The 20444-nt window shown below is 40.0% G+C and overlaps 1 protein-coding gene across 1 annotated transcript in view; it reads right to left on the minus strand.

The window, feature by feature from the left end:
- Positions 1-20444, minus strand: part of LOC126281942 (tyrosine-protein phosphatase non-receptor type 9) — a 769005-nt gene that overhangs the window by 16633 nt on the left and 731928 nt on the right. The window contains exons 8-10 of the mRNA XM_049981290.1: positions 16428-16626; positions 8687-8847; positions 3492-3721 (exon numbers count right to left, since the gene is read on the minus strand). Of these exons, the coding sequence (XP_049837247.1) occupies positions 3492-3721; positions 8687-8847; positions 16428-16626 (590 nt within the window). The remainder of the gene's footprint in view (positions 1-3491; positions 3722-8686; positions 8848-16427; positions 16627-20444) is intronic.

A 20444-nucleotide genomic window follows, 5' to 3' on the forward strand; every position in this document is an offset into this window, starting at 1 on the left:
ATTGAATTGGCAGTGTAAATATTATCTTCTTGGAACTTATCTGTTTATGTACATCCATAGCTGCTAAATAAATAAATAAAATAAATTCACACTACTTGGCTATTGTTATGTAAAAAACATTATTTTCTAATAATTGCTTCTGCATACAAGATTTTACCATGTCTTTTATATGCACATAATGTCATATGCAATTGACAGATACATATTTGAAGTAATATGCTCAGATGATTAATACTTATGTGAATTCTTCTTAATGTAACAAAACATTATAATTTGAGTGGAAACTATTTATAATATTTGTCTGTTATTACTATTTGAGATGCACAATTATCGAATTATTATCATAATATGCAGAAGATTATCATTTCTGAAACACATGTTATGGCAGAACATTTATGTACACTGTGTTGAGAAAAAGATGAAGAGGTAAATGTACTAGGAAGGTGTATTGTAGGCTGAGACTGAATTACCTGTGGAATATGTTCACATAAGAAAGTACTTATCAGTGCCGAAACAAAATGTCACAGTATAGTTTGTAAATTTATACATGTAATTACTGCCTGTCAATTTGTCAGCTGATATTATTGAATAGCCATTGTAAAATTGGTATAATCATAGAAAGGTGGTAGAAGCATAAGAAAACAATTTATATGCCATTTGACACTTATACTGTCATATTGTGAACATAACTGTATGAGCTAACAAAACAAGCATATCCTTTTTATTCAGAAATACATTTAATTGGCATTTTATCTTGTGAACCTCAGCCTCACATGCACTATAAGCATCCTCAATGCTATAACAAGACATGCTATTTACTAAGGACCTTTATATATTAATAAATTATACTATATGAACATGTTGACTATCACTGTAATAATTGCTGTACCGCAGCTGTACTGCACAAACTGTTTTGGCACGCCAGTTGGATTACCAGGCACGTATCATAATCAACAAGAAACTACACGAAAGTTAAGTATTCAACTTTATTCCCAGAAGTAGCAGAACATTATGAATTCCACCGTTTTTTGTTTGTATTTCATTTTAGTTAAAGCCTAGGGACATTGCCCTTCCCTAATGTTGCTGCTATTCATATTCAGTATACGCTACAAATTGTGACACAAAAAAGGTTGCACTTAACTGAAGTAAAGTTTGTACCACACGTTAAATACAACACTACAAAAAATGGTTCCCATTTTGGAATCTCTTAACAACAGAATTTGGTATAGTATGAAAACCACATGTGATTTAATCAGTGCCACTAAATATCAAGCAATGTATACAAAAGGTTAGGAAATCTTGCTGCTGAGCCTCATGCAAGCAGTTTGTACACTTCCAGTCTACAGTAAGTCACAAAGAATAGATGTGTTACAAATTAAAGACAGCAGGCATAATAGGTTCTGACAAAAAGGGAATAAAAATATAACTGCACAAGAGACTATGATGCAATGTACCACTGAATGAGCTGTCAAAGAATGTAATCAGTGTTAGGGTATAGAGGTAGAAGAAAATTAAGGTAAGGTTGGTCGTAAAAGGACATAATTAACTGTATGAGAAATTCTCATTTGAAAAATGAAATAAAATAAAATTCCTATTATTAGCATTGGGACCATATGACGCAAATAACATTAAAATTGTTGAGTATCTCATGTCACGTTGTGACATGTTCTGTGAGAAAATTCAATGGTTGAGCTCAAAGACCTTTCCCAACCATCAATTAATTCTCTCATTAAAGCCTGTGATTATTTCAGTTTACTTTATGGCAGGTTCTTTGTAAAACAATGTAATTATTACACAAGAAAACACACTATTTTGTCTATGTGTTACATCTTTTTAGTCCATCCAGCCTAGGTTTTGAGTTCCAAGTTGCACCCATCAATACATGCGGTACACCCAGAAGCAGATAACAATTATCCAAAGACATAAATCACGCAAAACTATGTATGCACTGAGAAAGCAGAATTTTGAAAAAGAATGTACCTTCTTTAGGACAATAACAGATAAGCACATGAATGAGATTGAAACATCATACCTCAATAACTTTTATTCTTCTTCAGAACACACAAACTGATACAGACACAGAATTATACTGGTTGGTCACTTCAGCCCAACTGGTAATGTACTGGACTTGTGCACATAATAATACCAGTGTTGAAGGCCAAGCTATTACATGTTCAGACACTTACCAATGAAATTTGATTGAAAATCACTGAGAGAAAAATTCACCCAAAAATTAAAGAAAAATAAAATTTGATGGTAAGCATTTTTGTAATGAGAAAATTTTGAAAATGATAGTAGGATGGTATTGGTAACAGACCAGCAATCTGAATAACAATGAAGAAAGTCTATTTCCCTCATGAGCCTCAAATTCATAATTCAGAAACAATACACATGCAGAGGACAGTCTTTTATGACTTAATAATGAATGGTGATACAAATGTCAGTTGGTCACAGAGGTCAACAAAGCAATGAAAGGTGCTATTCTGAAGATGGGAAGAGGGAGGAAAGCCCTGAAGTCTTTTTATCAATGGTGGAATACAGAGTATCCTAGCATAACTGTAGGAGAATACTACATTCAAGCTAAAATTCAGAATTCATGGTCTAAAACTGCATGGAAAATGATTGTCTTTCTAGTTGTTGGACCATGACAAAAAAAAGACGTACAGTGAAATATCTACAATGTTTACAGTCTACTTATCTGGTCATATTTAAGATACCTTACAAATAAAGGTATACTAATCACAGAGTTAGTAATATGTAGTTCTTTGCCACAAAATTACAGCAACTGTGATAAATCTGGTGGAAAAATACAGCTGTTAAGGAAAATATATTAAAAATTAGAGGTGAAAACACAAGGACGACAGAAGTGACATAAGCTGAAGAAATAAAAAAAAAATTAGAACCATTTTTGAAGGAAGTTATCCTGTGTATTCCAAAGTTTTCAGGTTACCTCATGGTTTAGCAATCTGATTCTCATTATTGGTCCTAGTTCTGCAACTACAGCTTGTGTCCACTAATGAACGCTTTTTAGTTCCTCCTTTTATTTATGATATTAGTGACAGTTAAAAGGCAAATTATTCTGATCTATGCAAAAAGGAAGAAGAAATCATACCTTGAAAAATTTATGACACCGGTCATTGGTAATATGACTTTGTATCTTAGGGATTTAGGAGCTGAAAACTGCTTATTCTACTAAAAAAGAAAGTAGGCAATAAAATGTAGCAAAAAGCAATCACCGATTGTTATACAGCGTAGTCTTATTATCCTCCTAGTCCTAAAAGACAGCACCTACATCAATTATGATTTTCTGCAGGAACCAGATGCACCTAACCACTTATAGTTGGAGTTCTGCATTTCTGGGTCTGCACGAGGAGAGGGACAATGAATTCAATCTCTTTCTACACAGGTTAGTTACAAAGTACAATAGGACAAGTTAACAGTTCTTCACTGAGGAACAATGTACGAGAAATGTCTTGTGACTGAAACATTACCTTCTGATTAGTCAGCTGTAGAGTTGAGATTGTGTAATCAGGCTGCTGCTCAACTGACGTCGTCGTGACACTAAAATTTCCAAATGTAGCTGTCCCACCCTCAGTAGGTTCCCAGTACTGGCCACACTTATTTCGACCTCTTTCCACCACACGGGTAGTCATCACCACCACCAGCGCCTGTTGTTCCCAAATCATACGCCAGAAGTCACCTGCTGTTTTTGGAAGAGGGCCTGAAAAAAAGGTTCATCATTTCGAATTGTTCTCTGATGCTGTCAGAACATTTTATACACTTCTAAAAATTCTAAAATATACAGGGTGAACATAAATAAAACTGACAAACTGTAGGAACAGATTCCTGACTGGAAAAGGAGAACGGGTCCTATGAACATGGGTCTGGAAATGCAATGTTGCCACAGTAGATGGCACTGATGAATGAAAGTACCTCTGACAACATATCATGTGTTCCTTGTGTGCTGTAAGCTGTGTGACTAATACAATGTACTGTAAGCAGCAAAATGGTCTGGTAACTATGCCAGGAACAAGCTGATTTGGTGTTTACTATCATCAAGCAAGTGGAAATGGTTGAGAAGTAGCACAGCTATATCAAAGCAAGTACGCTCACAAAAACCAACCGCATCACACAACACTTCAAGCCCTTTTTGGCCATTTGTGTGATCATAGGTCCTTTCAGACACATGAACATGTAGGGAGGCAGCAGACTATGCATACACCAGATTTGGAGGCCTTGGTTCTACAGGGTACTGAGACAAACCCTAGACAAGCTCGAGGTTAGTGGCCCACTAACGTGATGTTAGCCAAAGTGTGATTATGTGTGTCCTGCATGACAACCACTACTATTCCTATGATCTGTAGTGAGTGCAAGAATCATCAGGAGCATTTGAGGTGAAAAGTGCACCAGTGGAGAAATTTCCAAGGAAAGACTCACTGTACTGCTGTGTGGAAACACGTTAGATCAAATGGAGAAGCCACTGGTGATTGGAAAGGTGGCAAAACTGCATTGTTTCAAAAACAGAGACATCAGTAACTTCTAGTTACATGACGAAGCAATAAAAAGTTGTGGATGGTGCGTGGTCTTATGGAAGAATGGCTGGTCTCTTTCAATGCCAAAATGAAAAAAAAGGAAATTGCCAAGTTCCCCTTTTCCTAGATAATGCAACCTGCATCCAAAAGTAGCATTGTCAAATGTGAAATTGGCTTGGTTCTCTCCAGGTTCAACCAGCCTCACACAACCCATGGACCAGGGCATTATTTACACAATCGAGTCATTAGAGTGATTACTGATGCTATCTCTTATTCTTAGTGTTGAAGAAGCCAAAAGTGCATCTGCTCTTGGATGGTCAGTTTCTGTCCTGGATGCAGCAAATGGATTTCGCTTGGCAGTAAAGAAAGTAAAACCCGAAACGGTCGTAAAGTGCTTCAAACAAAGTGGGGTTTGGGGTCAAGAACAATACACTTCTGTGGCCACTGAAGTTCAAGAAAATGCAGCAGCAGTTGCTGAAGTAATGAAAATGCGAAACATTTCATGTAGTGAAGATGAATTCAGTTGAAGAGATGACTTTCTGTCAACTCACTCCACTTTCACTTCAGCAACAGATTTAATAGAAATCCGCAACACAGAGGAGGATGATGATGAAGAAACAAAGAAAGAAGAAGACGAGTAAAATGGTGTCCCTAGAAAAATTAACACACCTGAAGAAGCCATTGCATACACAAACGACGTTATGCAATTTGCGGCACACACACATTCTCCCAACTTGTTGGAACTATTGTATGGTGCAAAAAAATTGGAACAGTAAATTAAAACAAGTTTCTCTTGATGAGAACTGGTGAAAGAAGTGTAATGTAAAGCAAATAAATATGGAAATAATATGTATGCACATACAATAATAAACGAATTTGAAGTTCAAGTAAAAATATAGAAATTCCATGTTATTTATCAATTAGTGTACTAGTCCAGTGTTCTGTTGTCCAATACAGTAAATGAACATCTACTGTGCTGGAGTGTAGGTATGTAAATACAGTATATGCATAATTAAAAATTTTTACTGTTCTTTACAAATTTTAGATAGCCCAGTGAGTTTTGTGTAATCTGGAAACTTGTCCAAACTATAGTTAACATTTTACCAAACAGTTGAGGTCCAAAGTCACAAAAACAAGTCTGACAACATTCTTATATTGAAGTGAATATTTCTTCATTCATATCTGAAGCTACCTTATGATCAAAAGTTTCATTGCATCATTGTAGACTGAGGGGGATTTTTCAAGTTTCTTTTTGCGTGCTTGTATTTCATTACTTATTTTCTGTTTTATGTTGGAGGAGCCTTAAAAACTTACAATGAAGTCTGCACAGTATTCTTTTGATCTTTTATGAAGGTAACAGAGGTTATGAAAATTTGTGCTTTTGCTTTGATTCATGGTTGTGGACGTCCTAATTTGTTTTCTGTTGATGGCTACAAATAACATTTGCTATTATGTGATCAAAAGAAATCTGAGACATAAATCCAATCCAGGCATATTTTTAATGTATCATTATGGTTTATATAAGTGCAAAGTTAACTAATGATGAGAAGTTCCATTCTGGGTAGAATATTTGAGACAGACATGTACATACATGGCTCAGATGGTAGAGATTGCAACAATACACAAAAAATGGTTTCATATCATTTGGCACAAGGTTTAAACCTCTCAGAATGTTTTATAAGGGAATACACATTACAGCAGTTAGGGAGAGTCTTAGTGTGAATTATTGTCATATGACTTTAGCAATTAACATTTATCTCAAAATCATAATTGGTTGCTGTAAACATACCACATAATTTAGATAGCATGTGAAGAGGCTGGTTGTATCGTGAAATGTGTGATAGCAACTGGAGCAATTTTTGTAAACTAGCAGTAAAATATTCCAAAGACACTGAAAATTTAACTAAGTGAGCTATACACTTGCAGTTCAGAAATAACCAATCAAGTATGAACGTGTTATGAGGTTTGAGGGGAGGGAGGGGGGAGGTAGGGAGGGAGAGGGAGAGTTATAATGGGGTCATTTAAGCCAAGAAAAGATTGGAACTTTTCCGTGGAGTTAAGTGTGCCTATGCACTATGTATCCATGACCCCCTGTTCTCCAATTTTTTTTATTGTTTCCATCCTCAGATATCCAACGTCACAATGATTATCAGCCGATACACATGTAAAAGATGCCTCCATCAAATCTACACCTACCTCTACATCTATAGTCTGCAAACCACTGGGCAGTGCACGGCAGAGGGTACATCCTATTGTACTACTTATTAGTGTTTCTTGCTGTTCCATTCACATAAACAGTGTGGGAAGAACAATTGTTCAAATGCCTCTGTGTGAGCAGTAATCATTCTAATCTTATCTTCACAATTCCCTATGTGAGCGATGTGTAGGGGTTGTAGTATATTCCTAGAGTAATCAATTAAGGCCAGTTCATGACATTTTGTTAACAGACTTTCCAGGACAGTTTATGTCTAACTTCAACAGTTTTCCAGTTCAGTTCCTTCAAGTATCTCTGTAACACTCTCCCATGGATTAAACAAACCTTTGACCATTCATGCTGTCGTTCTCTGTATACGTTCAATATGCCCTGCTAGTCCTGTTTGGTACAGCTCCCACCCACTTGAACAACATTCTAGACCCAGTTGCACGAGTAATTTGTAAGCAGTCTCCTTTGTAGATTGATTGCTATTCCTCAGTAGTATACCAGTAAGTCTAACACCTGTGTTACCCAAGACTGAACGTATGTGATCATTCCATTTCATATCCCTTCCAAGTGTTATGCCCCAGTACTTGCATGAATTGGCCAATTACAACAGTGACTCATTGATATTATATCGAACAATGGAAAATCCAGGATAGTAACAATATAATGAAAAGGAATGCTCACAAAATAGCGGAGATGGCAAAAAAAAAAAAAAAAGACTGTCACAAATAAAGCTTTAAGCCAGCAATGCCATCGTCAAAAAAATATGCACACACACACACACACACACACACACACACACACACACACACACACACACACACACACACACACACAAATGCGAACAGCAGCACCAGTGTGTGACGGGAGTGGCAATTGAATGGGTGTAAGGAGATGGCTGGGGGAGGGGGGGGGGAGGCAAGGAGGAGGGATACTGGGGTAGGGGGTGGCAGACAAAGACATGCTTCTGGGGAGCGCACAGGGACGAGGTGGAGAGAGGGCAGGTCAGGTATGTACAGTCAAGAGGTTAGATGGATGGCAGGGGAGAGATGGGAAGGGTGATGGGGGGTGGCGGAAAAGGAAGAAGTAAAAGGACTGGGTACAATGGTGGAATGATTGCTGTGTACTGCTGGAATGGCAACAGGGAAGGGGCTGGATGGGAGAGGACAATGACTAACCAAGGTTGAGGCCAGGAGGGTTGCAGGACATAGGATTTGTTGAAGGGAAAGGTCTCATTTGCGCAGTTCAGAAAATCTGGTGTTAGTGGGAAGGATCCACATGGCACAGGCTGTGAAGCAGTCACCCCAATGACCCCCTTCCCTGTTCTCATTCCAGCACTACACAATCCTCATTTCCCCATCACACCCAGTCCTTTTACTTCTGTCCTTTTTATCCACCCCCCCCTCCCCCCTCCACTCCTTACTCCGTCTAACCTCTTGACTGCACATAATTGCCCTACTCTCACTCCACCTCATCCCTGAACGTTCTCCAGCAGCACATCACTGTCTGCCACCCCTACCTTACTATCCCTCCCCCTCCCTGCCCCAGCCTCCTCCTCGCCCCCACCCAGACACCACTCCCATCATACACTGGTGCTGCTGCTCGCAGTGTGGCCTCAGTTGCCCGATACTGCAGTCATGTGTGTGTGTGTGTGTGTGTGTGTGTGTGTGTGTGTGTGTGTGTGTGTGTGTGTACTCTGGCTTTGGAAAAAATTATTTTTAAATCTTCTACTGTGATTGTGCAAATTACAGTTCAGTTTTAACTTTTTCTTAAGGAATAAATATCACCATAAAGTGAACATACAAACAACTAAGTAAAAATTTCAAGGTATTTAAATATTCCCCCGCACAACATTCCATTATGTACTTTATGTAAGTTTCAATCTGCCTTTTACAAATGAAAAATATCATGTATATCTATGTTACAATATTTCAGTATCTAGCTTTTCCCTCACCTTGTGTCGAAATGAATGCATTTTTCTGTTTATACCCATCAACAAAATTTGCATTTATATAATCACTAGAGGCTTCACCATCTATCTGGGAAAGCAAAACTCTACTGTGATCATAACACAGAACATCTGTGTATCGATTCTTTGGTGCATTTGCAGGTTGCCTGTGAACAGAAAACAAAGTGGTTATGAAAGATCTGTAAAAGTAATTTATTCAATGACTCATTTAGTTTATATCAAATGAAAAATTTACAAGGAAACTACTAATAACTTTCCCCCAATGTCTGCACAAAATTGCAATACCTTCATTCTGTGGTTCTCCTTTTCAACAATATTAATATCACACACTATCCCACTCTCAGTAGATGAGATCTATTTATGCATTATCCTACTCTCAGTAAATCAGGTCTATTTGTTGCCATTACATCGAACATATTTACATCATGGGTGGGGTTCCAAACTTTAAGAAAAAACCTTTAGTAATGTTTCACAGGATATCTTGAGAGACCCCCACCTAAAAACTGGAATTATCCCAGTTGTCTGCTGGAGAATTAAAGTCTTCTCTGATGCGGATCAGTACGACTGGAAAACATACATACACCTGAACTCAGGTTTTCTCTGGAGATTTTGATTACATCTAGGGTGAGCCTAGTGGTTGATAGAAAGGTCTAATTACATGTTTGTACCCACCATTGACACTGAGTCTTGCTCAAACAATTTCACATGCAGCTTTGGTTTCTGTCTTGGTGGGTTCGAGTTTCTTGTCTCCTGTGACAAATACACCACCTATTTTTCCCATGTGCCCATCATTACAATATATACTTAGAGGTACCCCAAGCACAGTCACTTCTGAGTTTTAGCCAGCTCTCTGTACCAAGCATTACACAAGCTCCAATGCTTTTTAGAAGTGCTACAAACTTCAGGGCTTCCTGTAGCTATTATCATATGGATTGGATGGAAGAGTCGCCAAAAGCTTTTTAAAGTAGTAGTAGTAGTAGTAGTAGTAGTAGTAGTAGTAATAATAATAATAATAATAATAATAATCCTTATGTGCACTCTGCACACATTCTCAGGCTTAGCAGTCTCTAATGTGTAGCACACCCTCGATCCATTTGGGGGCACACTACAGATCTCAAACCTACACTAGAATTCACAGCACAGCTTCTCGCAGAACATTCAGAGTCCTTACATGTGCTTTTACATTTAATTCTATACTCTACAAGTTACCTTATGATGTGTGCAGAGGGCACCCTGGTGCCACAATAACTTACCCCGTCTCTGTTTCGTGTGTAAATGATGCATGGGATGAGTGTTTGTGAGAGGGAGGAAGTAGTATGTTGCCCAACTCTTCTTCAAATGTGTACACTCATAATTTCAACAGTAACATTCCCTAGGATACACAATGCGTCCTTTTGTACCAGCTTCCCCTGGAATTTGTTGAGTATCTCTGTAATGCTCTCACATTTACTTAATTATACCATAAGAAGACACAATACTCTTCATTGGATCTTCTCTATCTTTTCTGTTAATCCTTTTCGGTAAAACCAAGTGACATGGCACAGTGGTTAGAAAACTGAACTCACATTCAGGAAGAAAATGGTTCAAATCCCCACCTGGCCATCCACATTTAGGTTATCTGTGATTTCCCTAAACTGCTTAAGGGAATACAGGATACTTCCTCTGAAAGGGCATAGTCGATTTCCTTCACCAGCCTGCCCTAATTTGAGCTTCTGCTCCATCTTTAATGCTCTGGAGATTGGCCAATTAGAAGAGAATTAAGCCTGGGAAACTGGCCATTTACACCATTATTGAAGGCATTACTGGCAATCTATTTTCTAGAATAACACATACTAAAAATGGACCAAGCCTCTAGATCTGTTTTTCATATTTGCTTTAGTTCTTTCATAGATTACAAATTTTAAAATGACAATGATAGAAAGTGTAATTATCCTTCCAAGAAAAAAGTGCGGGTTGAGTTGTTGAGAAATTTCTTCCTCTTGAGGTTCCAAAATTTCTTGATGCAACAAATTTGATGTATTTGCAGCAAATTACAGAAAACTGAGAAACCTAATCAGTATATGCACAAAATGATGTCAATGGGATGTTGGTTCAGCCATTCCTGACAGCAGCTGTTATATTCACTAATTTCGCTTTTGAAGTAATTCTAGAAATTGGAGCAAATGGCAGCATCAGCTCAAATTGTTCAAACGGCTCTGAGCACTATGGGATTTAACTTCTGAGGTCATCAGTCCCCTAGAACTTAGAACTAATTAAACCTAACTAACCTAAGGACACCACACACATCCATGCCCAAGGCAGGATTTGGACCTGCGACCGTAGTGGTCACGCGGTTCCAGACTGTGCAGAACCAGTCAAAGGACAGGTAGTGAGATGTCCGTACTTTGTTCTCATATGAAATGAGTTAAGTTTTTGAGTGACAGATGGCTCGTGTGTTCAGAAAATCAGAGTCCCACCTATTTCACACAAGGTATTTTTATCACAAGGTTGTGGCCTGAGCTATGATTGCATTTGGTCTCCAAAATATTTGCATACCAATCTGTAGGTAGGGCAACTACAGCTATGAGTAATCATCTTTTGTATTAATAACCACTTCAGCTGAAGCAGTTATTAATACTCAAGATCCAAAATATTAAACTCTAATCTTCCTTCGTTCTTCCTGCTTGGGAAAGGTCTGAGATTGATGAACAATATTTGAGAATCAGTCAAACAAGCATTTTGTAAACCACTTATGATGTGGATGAATTACATTTGTTTAAACAATGGAAAATCTGGGATGGAATAATGATAATATTATGCAAATAAATGACTGCTACTCATCATATGAGGACTGTTAAAAAGTTCCATAACTTTCTCCACAAATTTTTTCTGTGCTTATCTTTTACTTATTGTGCATGGTATCCTTCGATATACTCTCTTTCACAATTGATACATCATCCCCAAAGCCGTTTCCACTTCCGGAAGCAGTATTGGTACACCTCTTGCTGGATCACACAAAACACAATCTGGGAATTTACTTTTATCTTGTCTATCACTGGAAATCTTTGTCCTTTCAACGGAGTTTTCAACTTTGTAAATTAAATAAAGTCCACAGGGGCCAGTCTGAAGAGTACGAAGGATGTGGCAGCAAGGTGATTTCATTTTTTGTGCAGTAGTCAAGCACCATCTGGGACGAATGTGCAGGTGTGTTATTGTGATGCAAGAGCCATGAATTGTCTCACCATATTTCAGGCCACTTCCTTCTCACATTTTCTCACAGCACCATTGATTAACAGTTTGTCCCTGTGGTATGAATTCATAATGAAGTAATCCTTCAAAATCAAAGAAAACTATCAGAATGGCTTTGGCATTTGACCTGCTGTGACAAGCTTTTCCCGACCCATAGTGAAGATTGAACCACAGTTACAGCTTCATAAGTGTTGACCCATGTCTCATCACCAGTTATGATTCTCTTAAGTAAAATCTCAATCTCATTTGCACACTACAAAAGCTCTTCACAGATTGTGGTACAAAAGTGTTTCTTGTCTTTACTCATGAGCCGTGAAAAAACTTGGCAGCAACACGATGCATTTCAAGATACTGTGCTAGAATTTCATGACATGATCCAACTGAAATGTTACATTCTTCTGCAACCTCTCAGGCAGTCAATCTTCGATTGGCATTCAAAATTTTGTTGATGTTCCTGACATGAGCATCATTGGTAGACATTGAAGGACATTCAGAAGGAGGGTCATCTTTAACTTCTGTCCCGCCATTTTTAAACTATGTGAATCATTCGATGAAGCACTCATTTGGTGTGTCTCTGTTAAGGTCTTCTTGAGTTTCATGCAGAATTTAATGCAGATGCATTCCTGCTCTAACTCTGCAGCTCTCTCTCACACACATGACCACTGCCTCAGGCTGTCGGGGCCAGACTGTGAGCAACAGTTCCCCACAGTCGTTTAATGAACAAAGTAAGAGCACACGGACTATCAGATCAATTGTGTGATTGGATTGAGGAGTTCCTAGATAACAGAACGCAGCACGTCATTCTCAATGGAGAGAAGTCTTCCGAAGTAAGAGTGATTTCAGGTGTGCCGCAGGGGAGTGTCATAGGACCGTTGCTATTCACAATATACATAAATGACCTGGTGGATGACATCGGAAGTTCACTGAGGCTTTTTGCAGATGATGCTGTGGTGTATCGAGAGGTTGCAACAATGGAAAATTGTACTGAAATGCAGGAGGATCTGCAGCGAATTGACGCATGGTGCACGGAATGGCAATTGAATCTCAATGTAGCGAAGTGTAATGTGATGCGAATACATAGAAAGATAGGTCCCTTATCATTTAGCTACAAAATAGCAGGTCAGCAACTGGAAGCAGTTAATTCCATAAATTATCTGGGAGTACGCATTAGGAGTGATTTAAAATGGAATGATCATATAAAGTTGATCGTCGGTAAAGCAGATGCCAGACTGAGATTCATTGGAAGAATCCTAAGGAAATGCAATCCGACAACAAAGGAAGTAGGTTACAGTACGCTTGTTCGCCCAATGCTTGAATACTGCTCAGCAGTGTGGGATCCGCACCAGGTAGGGTTGATAGAAGAGATAGAGAAGATCCAACGGAGAGCAGCGCGCTTCGTTACAGGATCATTTAGTAATTGCGAAAGCGTTACGGAGATGATAGATAAACTCCAGTGGAAGACTCTGCAGGAGAGACGCTCAGTAGCTCGGTACGGGCTTTTGTTAAAGTTTCGAGAACATACCTTCACCGAAGAGTCAAGCAGTATATTGCTCCCTCCTACGTATATCTCGCGAAGAGACCATGAGGATAAAATCAGAGAGATTAGAGCCCACACAGAAGCATACCGACAATCCTTCTTTCCACGTACAATACGAGACTGGAATAGAAGGGAGAACCGATAGAGGTACTCAGGGTACCCTCCGCCACACACCGTCAGGTGGCTTGCGGAGTACGGATGTAGATGTAGATGTAGATGTAGATGCAAGAAGCAGTCTCGGTGGTGGGGGTAGCTGGGGCAGGGAGGTGGAGGGAGAGCTGGGTACAGATTGGGGATTGTGTAGTACTGTTTGTGGGAGCATACTGGGACAAGCTGGAGAGGGTACGGTAGCTAGATGAAGTCGGGAGGCTAGATGGCAGTGAAAAAAAGGAAGTAAAAAGACTGTTGGTGCACTTGTGGAATAGAAGGCTATGGGTAGGAACAGGGAAGAGGATAGGTGGGTGAAGGACAATGACTGAAGAAGGTTGATGTCAGGAATGTTATGGGAATGTAGGATATACTCCATGGAGATTTCTCACCTATGCAGTTCAAGAAAAGCTGGTTTTGGTAGGGAGGATCCAGATGGCAAAGGCTGTGAAATAGTCATTAGAATACAGCCTATGCCAGCTGGATCCTTCCTACCAACACCAGCTTTTCTGAACCTCTCTCCACCTCATCCCTGTATGCTCACACAAACAGCACTACACTATAACCAGCTCTACTTCAGCCTCCTCACCCCAGCTATCCCAACAAAACAGACTGCAGCATTTGTGTGGGTGTGTTAGTGTGTGTGTAGTCTATTTTGGATTAAAGCTTATGTGTTTCGTAGTCTTTTGGTTGTGCGTATATGCGACTCATAATCTCCGCTATATGGTGAGTAGGAATATTTCCTTTTCTAAACAATCATTTAAGATTCTTCGAATGAATCTCAGCCTTACATCTGCTTCTCCTACCATTTGTTTATATGGTCATTCCACTTTAGGTCACTCCTAGGAATTTAAGGGTTGTTGCTGTTTCCAGTGAGTTTTCACCATTAGCATAATAAAATCTAATGGATCTCTTAGCCTAATTATATGAATGTATTATGTTTATCTATGTTCATAGTGAACTGCCAGTTCCTACACCAGTATTCAATCTTCTACAGGCCTTCTGGTGCTGGCAATCTTTCTACAGGCAGTAGTTTTGTCTGAAAAAAGCCTCACTAGAGCTCCTGACATTATCTGCTAGATCATTTATATATTTTGAGAACAGTAATGGCCATAGAACACTCCCTTGGGATAAACCAGGAATTACCTCCACATCTGTTGATCATGTTCCATTAAGAGTTAACATATCGAGTTCTGTCTGTTAGGAAAGTCCTTAAGCCATGCACTAAGCTCAAATTTTATTTACTAAATGACAATATGGGATTGCTGCAAGTGCTTCCTGGAAGCCAAGCAACACAGCGTCAACTAGGACATCTTTGTGTACAATGCAATAGATTTCATGCACAAACAGAGTGAGCTGTATTTCACAAGGTCTCTGTTTGCACAAACAATGTTAGTTTCTATAAAGGAAATTTTTGTCAGAGTGTGTGAACACGGAACATGTCCCATTATCCTACAATAGATTGATGTCTGCAATGAAGGCCTACAATTATGTCCACCCATCTCACAGGTATCTCATCCTGTCCCAATGCCTTTTCTTTACTTAGCAATTTTAGTTGATTTTCTATTCTGTAATCAGTTCTCCCAGTATCTGCCATTTTGGCATTCATGTGATGATGGGAAAGAGGAACTGAATTACGAGTTTCCACATTAAATCAATTGAATTCTGGATTCAGTATTTCAGCCTTATTTTGGTCGTATTCCAGTTTGGTGTCATTATAGTCACTGCAGCACTGTACAGCTGATTACTGACTTTACATGGGGCTGAAACTTCTTAAGAGTTTTGGGGAGATCAGTTGACAAAATTTTACCTTCAAATTCATCGAAACTGCTCTCCTTATGCTCATTTTGGTTTTGTTCAGCTTCTGTTTGTCACCTAGTTTTTGACTTCACTTAAATCTGCGATGTAGCTGTTTTTGTTCAGGTAGTAACTTTCTAAGATAATTATAATACTAAAATGAGTCTTACCCATCACTTACAACCTTGGTCTTATCCATATCTCACAACCTTGCATGGCACATACTAGTCTATGGCATATTGTAGTATGGTACTGAATTTCATACATTCTTGCTCCACAACTTCATCCTCTGACTTGAGAATTTGATGTTGACTACTCAGATATTAAAGTGGCAATTTGTTTCCTATCACACTTGCTAAGAACGATCACTAATGCTCTCCTGTACATTAACTAACTCAAAACACTCTGGGACTGATGACCTTAGCTGTTTAGTCCCCCTTAAACATCCCAACAACCACCATCAAAACACTCTCTTAATTACTAAGGAATTTGAGACATAACCACCATGAGTCAGCTCTCTTCTACCTCTTCAAAGTAATTTTCAGATATGACATTCAAAACAATCTCTCATAAATCCCTGCCACTGGCACCTGTTTTAATCATGTGGCTTTCCCATTTTAAAGATGGCAACTGAAGTCTCCCAATGTCTCTCCAGTTTCGGAGAGCCTCAGCAATACTGAAAATTTGAGAAGGGGAAAATGGGCTGAAGATGTCTGAAGATGTGAACTGAAATTTGCGCCAGGGAGGCCACTGGACATAGGTAATCTGTGCAGATGTGGTAGCCACTAAGCTATAGTGGTGCAGTGGTTAGTGCATTTGCCTAGTAAGTAGGAGACCAAGATACAAGTCACGGCAGTAGCACAATTTTATAACGTCGGATACCTTTTGAACAGCCCTCATACTACTACTACTACTACTACTACTACTACCACCACCACCACCACCACCACCACCACCACCAACACCATTCCAAATTTAAAAAAAAATGAAAAAAGAAATGAGGTTATCAAATCATACCTTGCATGGTTGAAGGAACCTTCAGGCATTCTGGACCGAATTTCTGTGTAGTCCTGAATGAGGCCAAGGCGACCCTTTGTCCTAACCATTTCTACAAACTGCTCCAGAGTTGTGCCCTGGCTGATATCACAGTGCAAGCTGTCATCATCAGAGAATCCACTGCTTGCAGACGACGGAGGAGGGGCAGGTGAGGAGGCACCTGCACCAAATGCAAGTGAACATGAATAAACATAATCTGAAACCAATCCAAGTGAAGAAATTTTTTTGCATGTACAATATTAAGAAAAAATTTAACTTTTTCATTAAAAGCTTTATAATATCACTCAATAAATATTAGTCATGATTTATATCATAAATATAATTACACTGATGGAAGTAGAAAGTATTAACTATGAAGCACCAGTTTGATTTTTATGGAACTTTGTTAAGATGTTCATTTAAGTAATGATTCCACTCTGAACAGATGTCTGTCATCTACATCAGTATGACATGCACTACAGGCAGCAATATACTCCTGTAATCATTCTGGTATGAACACAAAGTCTCCAAATGTCATCTCAAGAAATTTCTTGCCCTGCTTGAAACAAATGCTATATCATCTAACGAGGATTGTTGACTGGAGGCTGCTATGAAAGTATAAGACTTCCCACCACAAACCAGACTTGCTCTATAGGTGTCAGATAGGCCATTCAAGGATCTGTACATTCATTATGGCATTTGTGGTATGAGTTACAATGTACAGACTTGCATTATCTTGTAGCATGCCATTTGATACCCTGATCACTAAGGGTATAATGACAGTTTATCATTCTTGCTAGATAGTGGTGAGCATCCAGCCTTCCTTCAATTATCAAATTAATACTGTTCTTATATTCAGTAACTCTAGAAGTAGTACAAGGCTACTAATTCTTCAGAAGAAAATCATTAGAAACATGTGTGCTGCCCACAAAAATGAGTCGTGTCACCCAATATTCAAGAAATTTAAAATACTAACAATTACTTCATTTTACATTTTTCAAATTTCTATTTTTGTACATAATAACCAACATAATCTTGCAAAGTTCCATTTTAAGCATAGCTACAGAACTCGTCACAAGGAAAACTTCAAATTTCCTTCAAATCACTTAAAGCTTTATGCTCAGACACCACTATACATGAGGCTAAAAATATATAACAAATTAAAAGGAAGAAACATATTAACAATGGACTTTGATTTGCTGAAAAGTTTACTCCAAAATATTTTAATAGAGAAATGTTACTAAACCATTGCAGAATTCATGGAAGACAGCATAAAAACCTATAGCTTATATTTCTGTGTTGTCAACAAAGGAAATAGGTAAACTGTTAATTTATAGTAAATATTGTTGTGTTGTGTTTATTGGCATTATTCTTAAAATAATGTAAAAAGAATTTTTGTAAATCATTATGTTATAACGTCAAGTTGAACACATGTATTTCAAAAACGACACAACACATGCAAGTCACAGAGCAAGTTAACAAAGCAAGACATGTGAACATGGTAACATTCAAATCTGAACTGAGTCCAAGTCTGGCAGCCCCTGGCTGGCTGGCTGGCTGGCTGGCTGGCTGGCCGCTTAGGTGGTGCGGCTGCTGCCTGGCTGGCAGATAGCGCCACATGTAGAGGACATGCTTAATTGCGCGGCGGCACTTTGAATGATCGGCGAGTCACAACACTTTTCCCCCCTTTGAAATGTTTGCACTGGTCTTGATGGAGGTGGCCTGTAGATTGCTAATGTCCATAGGTGTTGTTTGACTGGCTGTAAAGTCTCGAGGAAGAGGCTTGCTGTACGGACAGAAGTGTCCCTGATGATAACGGGTCGAATTGACAGGAGACGTAGGGGTCGAATCTGCTGGGGCCCCGTGCACCAATCTGCCTGTTGCGGCAAGTCTGGTTGTTATAACAGGAGACATGGCCGATGTGTCGGCATCCGTAGGAGGAGGCGAGTGGAGTTGCTCCGACAGATGATGGTCATCCGGTTCCTGGATGGGCAAGTCTCCTGGTGGTGTCAGTTCTTGTGCTGGCACCGATATGATGGTGAGAGTACTGCATTGTGAGTAATGAGAGATTCCAGTATTCCAAGCATCAGGTAGAGCCGAAGGTAGTGTAGCAGCATCTGGAACAGGCATTGCCGGCACACGGAGCCGAAGCTGGTCCGAATGATGCACTGCAACACCCGTGTCCGTCTGGATTTCATACAGGTGCTGGCCATGGTGTCGTAAGATGTGGTCAGGACTCCATTTTGGCCACCTGCCATATCCCTGTACCCGTAAAAGGTCATCAGCGGTGAACCGGCCAAGCGAAGGCACCCACAGCCATGAGGTGGAAGGCCGCAGAAGATGAAGTAGTGTGTGGGGCTGTCGGCCATGTAAGAGCTCAGCCAGTCTGTGGTCCCCCATGGGGGTGAAACCGTAAGAAGCCAGAAATTGGGGAAGCACATCATCAGCAGCAGAAGAAGTCAGGAGTTTCCTCATCTCAGCCTTAAATGTGTGGACCAGTCATTTAGCCTTACCGTTTGACTGTGGATGGAACGTAGGGGCCGTGACATGCATGACGCCGTGACGGGCACAAAAATCCGCAAAATCAGAAGAGGCAATTGTGGACCATTATCAGTAAAAAGAGTAGAGGGAAGGCCTTCCAAAGAGAAAATGCGAGCAAGAGCATTGGTGGTTGCCGCGGTGGTAGGCGACCTGCAATGGACAATGAAAGGAAAGTTAGAGTAGGCGTCAATTTCAAGTATCCAACAAGTACCTATAAAAAGGCCCATGAAGTCAGTATGAATATGCTCCTGTGGCTTCTCAGGCGAAGGCCACGGTGACAAAGATGACTTCGGGGTGGCGGCCTGTGACACACAAGGGCCACAAGCAGCGACCATGAGTGCGATTTTGAAGCCGATGCCGGGCCAGTACACATGATAGCACACCAGAGATTTTGTGTGAAGGAGGCGCAAGACCGAAGCATGCAAGGACGCAGGTACCACAACAAGCGGCGAAGCATTGTCACTGGAAAGGAGGATAACACTATCCCTAGCCGTGTTCAGAAGTCTTAGCGGACGGATAATCTGGCCAACTCTTCTGAATACAGCGTAAAACCCGGGAGAGGGTAGGATCAGAACCCATAGCAGCCGTCAGCCGGTCCCCAGTGATGGGGAACCCATCCACAACCCGCTGCTAGGCAACATTCAGGTGGAAATACAAAAATTCGTCGCTATCAAATGCCAGATCAGGACCCACGGGAAGGTGAGACAGTGCATCAGCATTCGCATGTTGAGCTGTCGGCCGGAAATGAATCTCATAATTGAAAGGAGACAAGTAAAGAGCCCAATGCTGGAGGCGGTGTGCAGCCATGTCGGGAAGTGATGTTGATGGATGAAACAAGGAAACAAGTGGTTTGTGGTCCATAACAAGATGAAATTTGGATCCATAAACAAAAACACCAAACTTATGAAGAGCACAAATAATGGCCAAAGCTTCTTTTTCAATTTGAGAATATTTTCGTTGGGCATCCGTGAGCATTTTGGAGACATAAGCAATGGGTTGTTCAGAACCGTCAGAAAAACGGTGAGCAAGGACTGCGCCAACCCCATATTGAGAGGCGTCCACGGCAAGAACGAGATGTTGACCAGGTCGATAAGTAGCCAGGCACGGGGCCTGTTTCAGCATAGTCTTCAATTTCTGGAAAGCCGCATCACATGATGCGGACCAGTGAAAAGACACGTTTTTATGCAACAGGTGATGCAACGGCTGAGCCACTGAAGCAGCAGATGATAAAAACTAGTGATAGTATGCTATTTTCCCCAAGAAGGCCTGCAGCTCCTTAATAGATGTAGGGCGAGGAAGGACGAATACCATCCCGAAAGAGTTGAAACCCCAAGTATGTGACAGATGCCTGAAAAAATTTTGATTTCTGAGGATTACACTCAAGACCAGCAGTCTGTAAGACACGAAAAGGTGTGCGGATATTTTGAAGATGTTCGTCAGTGGTGGAGCCAGTGACAA

This window comes from Schistocerca gregaria, chromosome 7 (genome assembly GCF_023897955.1).
Source record: "Schistocerca gregaria isolate iqSchGreg1 chromosome 7, iqSchGreg1.2, whole genome shotgun sequence".
In the NCBI taxonomy this organism is placed as follows: domain Eukaryota; kingdom Metazoa; phylum Arthropoda; class Insecta; order Orthoptera; family Acrididae; genus Schistocerca; species Schistocerca gregaria.